General features: G+C 35.6%; 1 protein-coding gene across 1 annotated transcript; it reads left to right on the forward strand.

Moving 5' to 3' along the window:
* Positions 1–1832: 1832 nt before the first annotated feature.
* On the forward strand, positions 1833–8374 carry LOC133301866 (3beta-hydroxysteroid-dehydrogenase/decarboxylase). The gene is made up of 12 exons (XM_061501576.1): positions 1833–2112; positions 2254–2343; positions 2421–2554; positions 2646–2816; positions 3711–3827; positions 3917–3996; positions 4508–4703; positions 5238–5355; positions 6535–6709; positions 7370–7526; positions 7868–7937; positions 8016–8374. Exons 1-12 carry the CDS (start codon positions 1863–1865, stop codon positions 8219–8221), a joined length of 1764 nt encoding a protein of 587 aa, XP_061357560.1. The 5' UTR covers positions 1833–1862; the 3' UTR covers positions 8222–8374.
* Positions 8375–8735: the final 361 nt, after the last annotated feature.

The following is an 8735-nucleotide window of genomic DNA, read 5'->3' on the forward strand; positions in this document are numbered from 1 at the left end:
GAATCCATCCATGGAATGATATTTACTTGATGGTATATTCGTAATATAATTTTTCAATTTCTTTTGAGTTCATTTGACTTTGAGAGTTACTGTTTTTAAATTAGATTAAGTTTTGTTCGCATGATAATTAGTCAAAATCGTGATGCATGGAAGATAGTCAGCACTCACCTCGTGTTAGCATATGCATATGTTGAGAATGCTTGGTGCTTAAGAAAGTTGTAGTTTGATCCATTTTACTTCTGTGACATGAGGATTTTCAATATTTGTATTAGACACGTTTGACGTCATTCAAAATCTCATTATGAAGGGGCATAACACGTTAACATTAAGAGGTTCTTTGGTCCCGTAAGATTTTGCGGTCGATAGCATGTGACTTGAAATGAAAGGATCAAATATGAAAACAATGAATCTGATTGTGTATTCAAGTATGGATTGAACTTCAAATATTTTGTTAATATATGTTATTAACTTTCATTAAAGATCATTTTTTATGTTATAACCCTTTCCCATGTCCCCAGTTTAGGAAGTGAGTTGAGTAACTTTAGAGGAAGACGATCATGTAGAGTATAACCCTTTTAGGAGTAGGACTAGAGTATGGGTGGGTGGCACCTTTCACACTTTTTAAGTTGATGGATGGGATTTCACCTAACACATTCTTTAGCAGCTTGGGCATCCCAATCCCCACTTAACGCACTTTCATCTCTTCGAAGAAACTGACAACGTCCTCCAATATGACAGAATTACTTTATGCGCCAATCTGGCAATCTTATTATTCGTACAAAAAAATTATATACCTGCCCATAATGTCTCATATTTGTTGGCATCATCCCCAATAAGATAATTTGGTTACCCACTTCCAAATTCCAATTCAAACTGTGTCCAAATGTTTACGTCTTGTCTTACGAGTCAGAAAAGCACATAAAATGTGAATTAATCATGCTAATAAAGTAATTATGAAATATGAACGCATCTCCCTAGACCTTATGTATATGGTAATATGTTTATGGCATAGGGGATAACTTTTTCTAGCCAACTTTTTTTTTCATGTCTACCGCTTTATAACAATCTTATATTAGAATCCCAATTAACCTTTAGGATAAGTAAGGTATGCATATATTTTTTTTTGAGATAAGTTATTCTACCTACTTCTTTTTAATGTCTATCTTGCATATTAATTTTCAATATCATTAGATCATAATCTCAAAATGAGTAAGAAATGATAAAAGTTAGTTGAAATTCTAATCTAATAGTATTAGACAGTGGTAAACATTGTAGGCATAAAAAAAAAAGGTAGATAGAATAATATATCAATATCAAATGATAGTAGCTTAATTGATGTCAATGAACTGAGCAGATTAGGGTGGGTCAGGGTAAGAGCATATGTTCGATCCTTCTTAGTGTATCGTCTTTGAGAAAGATTTAAAATCTTAATCTCAAGATCCGCTCCAAATTAAATTAGTCACAAACAATCAACCAATTAAAATATGTCAAGAAAATAAAATAAAATAACGTATCCATTGTTTAGTATAACATAAATAAATGTAACGGTAGTTAGTTAGTGTGTGGCATCAGCATCAGCATCAGAGTTATTAAGCTAGTAAGTAGTAAGTATAACGTCATCATCAGATTCTTAACCCTCTCCCTTCCCTCGTCCAAAAGATTTTAAGAGGGGTCCCCACAGCATAGAGTAACAGTTTCCGCGCCAACGGAAAGGAAGAAGGAGAAGAAGAAGAAGGAGTGGTTAAGCAACAACTCTTTGTTTCTCTTTCTTTTCCTTTTTCACTCTCGCACCTTAACGTTGCAAATGAATTACTGAATAATATGATACGACATTAACGTTCATCGTTTTCGCAGTTGCAGCAATGGCCGTGGACGATCGATCGTTCACAGATTTGAACCCTAAGACGTGCGTGGTTTTAGGCGGCAGAGGATTCCTCGGGAAATCGTTGGTCCTGAGGCTGTTGAAACTCGGTAACTGGATCGTCCGAGTTGCCGATTCAACTCAATCTCTCCATCTCCATCATTCCGAGTCTCTTCTCGCCCAAGCACTCTCTTCCGCTCGCGCTTCTTACTTCCATCTCGACCTTCGCGATGAGCGTCGCATCGTCCAAGGTCCATAACCAATTCTTTCTGTTAAAAACCAGCATCGTCCATTAAATTGCATGATCGTAAATCATAAATAATTAAATCGATGTGATTTTTTTTCCAATTTGAGAAGAAACTAACAGCTGCATAGAAATGCATTATCTGCAGTTCTTGAAGGCTCTTCCGTCGTATTTTATATGGATGTCTCTGGTCTCGTTGCAAATGATTTCTATAGTTGCTATAAGCTTATAGTTCAAGGTACTCTCTTCCATTTCCTCTCGTAATCGCAATGGATTTCATGTTTTCTTACGTGAATTTGATATTCGATTGATCAGGTGCGAAGAATGTCATTAGTGCTTGCCGAGAATGTAGGGTGAAACGCCTTATATACAACAGTTCTGCAGATGTAGTATTTGATGGTTTACATGATATACATGATGGAGATGAATCGTTGCCATATCCGTGGAAAGTACGGTTTTGTTGATACGTTCATAATTGGATTAGATGTTTTCCGTTTTACGAACTAATAAGCATTTTTAATAGAGGGACGTGAATTGCAGATGGACAACATGTTAGGTGACCTTAAGGCTCAAGCAGAAGCATTGATCCTTGGTGCCAATGACATTGATGGCCTATTGACATGCTCCCTTCGTCCTAGTAATGTTTTTGGACCTGGTGACTCAGAATTTGTGGCATATTTCCTAACGTTAGCAAGATATGGTTTTGCAAAGGTGGTTTACGTTTCGCACTAACTTTATTTTGGTTAACAGTTGTCAATTGTAGGATCCATGCCAAACAACAAATATAAGCTTTACTAAAGACAACTTCAGAATTTCGGGTTCAAGCAACATCTCGGTGTTCTTTGTTACGTTGGATGAATTTTCTATTTATTTAATTATTTATTTCTCTCTCTCTCTCGTGTAAAATAGTGATTTTTTTGTAAGCACTTCTGGAGGAACTAAAGATTTTAGGTTTTGAAGAAAGCACACAAAAGTTGGTTTAAGCATTTTCTTTTTCTAAAACCTAAATTTTTTAACATTTCCGGGAAAACCTTTCCTCATACTAAATGAATACTATGTCTATTGATCCAAACTCTTTTCTAAAATATGGAACTTCACTAAATTCAGAGGGTGAGCCTTGGAATAGCGGTAAGGCCTACTTGTGACTGGAAGGTCACGGCTTCAAGTATGAGAAATAGTCTCTTTGCATAAAAACTAAGTATTATCGACCTTCACCTCTACCCTCGGAAGTTGGAGATTTTTGCGCACTAGGATTTGCCTTTTTTATACTAAATTAGGAAATGAAATTGATATTTCTATGCCATATCTTTTTGGGACTTAGACCTGTCTGATCTGAAACCCATTTAATATGTATATTATGATCGTGGACATAATTTCACACTGGCTATCGTACTTGAGGCCTTGTAAATTCACAATTTAGGATCTTCCTTGATTAGTTATGATTATTGGATATGCTATAAATTCTTTCCAGCTCTATTATGAAGCTGATTTCAACATTTCCTATCAGTTGACATAATCATGCAGTTCACATTGATCGATATTGGTGACCATCAAGTTTGTTTATTTTTTATTTTGTTTATGTGGAGTAACAATTTCTCATTTCAGTTTATTATAGGGACGGGTGACAATCTTTCAGACTTCACGTTTTCTGAGAATGTTACTCATGCCCATATATGTGCAGAAGAAGCCTTGAATTTCCAAACGGTTTCTGTGGCTGGAAAGGTATATATATTGAATATCAATGGGGATGTATTGCCTGCTCTGTTCTTGATATTCATGCATAAAAAAGTCTTTACTCTTTGTATGTGCAGGCCTTTTTTATCACAAATCTTGAGCCTATGAAGTTCTGGGAATTTCTCTCAATTTTGTTGGAAGGTCTTGGATATCAAAGGTAAAAGTGACCAATGTGTTTTGATATATGAGTGACATAATAGTGTCTCCAATGTTTTGTTGCTTATGTTTTGTTGTATATGTTTGACATGATTATGTGATATAGAACATGGGAGTGTTTGGAGGGAAAAATAGCTTTGAAAATTATATTTCCTCTGCTCATATATTTCAATCTTTGGAAAAATCTAGCCACAAGCTTTATCAAATTAGCTTTTTCCTGCCAATCTAGGAGATGTCATACCATCTTGACTCTATAATTCATGCTTTGTAGAACTAGGTCATGTATGTTGCCTCCTTTGGCACACAAAATAAAGTTGCCTTGCAGTGTTTCATTTTGGTCCATCTTTCTCTTGTATAAGTGATTTTCTTTGGTATATTTGGTCCTTTGGCTTGCTGCTTCATTCACAGCGGGAGGCAACAAAATGCTATTTCTGGTTTTACTTTATTGCTGGTTTATGACCTCTTATGCTGTAGTGTTAACCAAGACAGAGAAATCCTTGCTTTGATTGCAGGCCATACATCAAACTTCCTGACAATTTGTTGCAATACATTCTCCCAGTTTTAAAGTGGTTAAACGAAAAGTTGGGACCTAGTTACTTCAGTTATCCTTTATTACTTCATTTTTTTCAGTTAGCTTCACACACCCGAACTTTTGACTGCGTGGCAGCTCAGAAAGATATTGGATATTCTCCTATAGTCTCCCTTGAGGTTTAAATCTTCTTCTCATTTGTTTTAAATTGTGACTAGTGAAATCTCATGTATTCTTGTTCTTTCAATGTGGAGCTATTAGTGATAACTGAGTTATGTAGGGTATAACTATGTGGCAACCTCCAAAGAGGCAAAAGGCTGTTTCCTTTGTCATTCTGTTCAGACCCCACTCCCACATACACACACAAACAAAAATTGAAAAAAATTATATATACTCGCACATTAGAGGATCTTCTTATTATTTTTATCTATGTTGTTCCATCTGTTAATCTAGGTGCTTTTAAGACATTAATTAAAGAGTATTTTTGTATTTTTTCAATTACTGGAATTTCTTCCAAAAGTATCCATGAAATGATTTATGCATGCTGGAAACAGTATAAAAGTTTGATGAACTGGTAACAATTACTTTCTTTTCCTTTCTATGTTACTTATAATTGTTCTAAACAGAGTGAAATATTCATTTTGTCAGAGTTTATATATGGTATGGAAATTCTTACCATTTGCTTTTGTATTTGTTGATATTGGATAATACAGGAAGGCATCACATTAACCATAGAATCATTCACTCATTTAGCCAGAGACTCATCTTTTTCAGGATGCCGTTCTTCCACTGAACCGTCAAAAGCAGATAAGCTGCTTGGTGGTGGAAAAGGTTGGAACATAATGCTTTCCCTTGTGTTACAATGTTTATATACACTGATGAAGGTTTGCTTTCTTAGTTAATTAATGTGAAAGCAACTTTTGGTGAAAATGGAATGACTGGGAGCACGTTGATAAGTACACCTCGTTGCATGGATATCTGGCTTGTCTTGATAGAGTATCTAACTCTTAACCTGCAAATCAAGTTGACCTTGACATTACTAAAAGGGCACCACATCAATAGTAAATACCTTGCTTGTAGGTTTACCCAGATATTTGCATTTTTTGTTTACTTGTAGGGTGTGCTTAGCTCAGTTGCAAAATTTTGGAACGAAAATTACTTTGCACTTGTATAATGCAAGATAAATGTAGGACTGTTGAAAGTGAAGCGCAACTCATTTGTACTCCATACTAAATTTTTGCCTCTCGGTAGCAACCCCCTCCAGCCCCGAGAGTTACACCTGAGATTGCTAAGCCCTTTTATCTCCTGTTTGTGTTTCAATCTAGAAATTTCCATTACAATGTAATTTGGATTTCCATTCTGTTAACATTGTAATTCAGTTACAAGCATTTACTGTTAAATACGGGTGTGTTAAAATGAAATGCATGGAAAAGGTTTGACCAATTCTCCTTCCCTCCCAACCTCTCCCTCAAGTCCCTCTCTGTTCCCTTTCTTTCCTCTTCCCCTTTTGGTAATCTGTCTCTTTTCCCCCGTTTTTCCTTCTTTCCCTATATCTCTAAAAAGGTTATGCTACATTCTCCCCCTTTAGCACGAAAGTGGGCTGAAAATAATTTCCGTCCTTGTTCTACCATCCTTGACTACATACCAAGGACTGAATAAAAATATTTTCCATCACACTCTACTTTCACTTCCCTCCCTATTTTCCAGCTTCCCTACGAAGCACACCCTCAGATTGCATAGTAGTGTACTTTGCTTTTGTTACTATTGTTCTATCCATACCAACTACTACTTGGTATATAGTGTCTTTGTGTCATAAACATGGCCTCACAAAATTGATGAGCAAATAGATTTATTTTACCATTTTAAAAACACTTTGGGAGAATACAATTTGAGTCATTCATATTACATAATTAAACTGAATGTTTGATGGCACATATGTTAACTATTCTGAATCATGGAGCTCTGATAACATTTTGTCAAGCCAAATAATGTTTAGGTTTATTGTTACAGTGGCTGACGTTTTGTTGTGGAGAGACGAGAAGACATCTTTTACGTATTTCCTTGTGCTGTTTTTGTTCTTTTACTGGTTTTTCCTATCTGGAAGCACTTTTATATCATCTGCTGCAAGACTTATGCTGCTTGCCACTTTACTTCTCTGTGGACATGGTTTTCTACCATCAAAGTTGTAAGTGCATGCTCATAAAAGTCTGACACTTCTTATTTTTGTCTTTTAACAAATTTTGGAAGCTTTATCTCTTGAAATCGCTGGACGTTGTATATCACAATTTTTTCCATGAAAGTCTGTCGAGAATTTCTTGAGTGCTACGGATGCACTGAGTTTTAGGTGCATCTTTCACTCACAATGTGACACGTATCTTATTTTTTGTCAAATCACTCTCTCACTTAATATTAAAATAAATTATTTATTAATGATTTAACAAAAATAAAACACTTGTCACGTTGTGAGTGAGAGATGCACGGAAAACTTAGTGCATTGGTAACACCAAAGAAATTCTCGTTTCTGTGTTGAAGTGATGAGTCAACTGTTGGTCCTCCCTCTGTTTTCATCCTGCTGGTTATGTGACATGACTAGATTTGGTTGTGGTCGTAGCCTGTATATCTAATTAAATTATTTTACGTGTGATATGATCTATGTCTCAACCATAAAGGCTACTCATATCTCATTTCAAATCGGTGGTACAGGAATTACGTCATATATATTTAATGAACATTTGAAATTTGTTTTGGGGATTTTGGCTCTTAGCATCTTAGACCTTCATAGTCATAGGTCGCTGGAAAAAATATATTGTTCTCTAAGCACTAACTGTATGACATTTTGTGACAGATTTGGTTTCCCAATACAGAGGATGCCCATGTCTAGTTTTGAGATCTCTGCTGCGGCGGTGAAACGATCAGTTGCAACTACAGTATATCTATGGAACAAGGGTTTTCAAAATATAAGAGGACTGGCCCATGGGGAAGATTGGTCTACATTCTTCAAGGTAAAAGAAGCGCTCTCTTCTTTTTATTTTTTTAATAAAAAAGAATATCCCTTCCTTTCTTGTCCTAGTTAAATTTATTGTGAAGTTTTTTTTTTCTTAAAAAAAAAAAAAAGTTGTAAGCGTTATCTGTTCATTGATAAACCATGTGATGTCTGGATCTATTGTTTGGTTTGGAAAAGTGAGTTCCAAGTTTCTATCTTCCAATTAGCATGCTGGTCAACGTCATACTTCTTACAGGGGTGGGCTAGAAAGAATGAATGATTTTACACGAATGAAGTTTTACTATGATGTACAGATTCTAGGAATCTTTCCCTTCATGTGGCATTTTTTAACCGATGCAGGTTGCAGTTTTTCTTTACCTTCTGAAGTTGATCCTGTCACAGAAGTTGTTGTCATCATTGATAGGCATAGGTATGGAAGTTGTTCGCTGTTGCAGAACTTTATTGGTTTGTGTGCTTTCATATTTACCCAGTCTGAATTGTTATGTAGGTCTGGTCTTCGCATTTATGGCATTTTTTGTTTACGAGCAATATGAATCAGAAATTGATAGCACGATGGACATTCTGTTCACCAGTTCGAAGGAGTTCGTCATATATTTGATGAGAATTTTACCTGTTTCCATATCTCGGCTTGTGCATTATCATGAGAACTTTCAGCTTTACAAAGGACCAGGAAGGGTAAAAGAGCTGAGATAGCCAGAAAAAAGTTTTAGCTTCGCTCTGCAATCTTCGTATATATTTCTTACAAACAGAGAGTTGTGTTCCTATTAACAAGTTTTAAAAGGTAAAATATTAAGAAACATGTTTAGAAATGCCCTCTCTCCGTTTATTTTCTGTCATCACAATTGAACTGGCGAGTTGCAGATGTTGGTGTTTGAAATTATTGTGGTAGTCGGTTTTAACAGGCAAAATATTAAGAAACAGAATGATGGTTCATTGACATCAATAATCGTGCAAAAGGAATACGCAGTTCGCCGTGTAAGTCTTACAAGTTGCAACCATAGAATCTTGAGTGTCACGTGGATGCGGGAAAGGTCATTGAATATCTCTTACGTTTACTAGATTATGTAAAGGAAGAATGAAGCACGGGCTGCAATGGTCTTGTTTTGCTTACATATGGTTCGTTCTGTGCTATAAATATCAATTTTAATTTAACAAATTTTTTATACCCAGACATAAATTTTTGTTAAGATTTAATTAATCAAAAACT

Source organism: Gastrolobium bilobum, unplaced genomic scaffold (genome assembly GCF_033153095.1).
Source record: "Gastrolobium bilobum isolate Gb01-03AN ecotype WA unplaced genomic scaffold, APGP_CSIRO_Gbil_v1 utg42558, whole genome shotgun sequence".
In the NCBI taxonomy this organism is placed as follows: Eukaryota; Viridiplantae; Streptophyta; class Magnoliopsida; order Fabales; family Fabaceae; genus Gastrolobium; species Gastrolobium bilobum.

What these genes read in the sequence shown, in the direction of transcription:
- LOC133301866 (XM_061501576.1), top strand. Translation starts at nt 1,863, where the DNA reads ATGGCCGTGGACGATCGATCGTTCACAGATTTGAACCCTAAGACGTGC. An exon ending in GAAGGTCTTGGATATCAAAG is followed by an intron (nt 3,997 to 4,507) that starts GTAAAAGTGACC and finishes CTTTGATTGCAG; the next exon opens with GCCATACATCAAACTTCCTG. An exon ending in GGTTTTCTACCATCAAAGTT is followed by an intron (nt 6,710 to 7,369) that starts GTAAGTGCATGC and finishes ATTTTGTGACAG; the next exon opens with ATTTGGTTTCCCAATACAGA.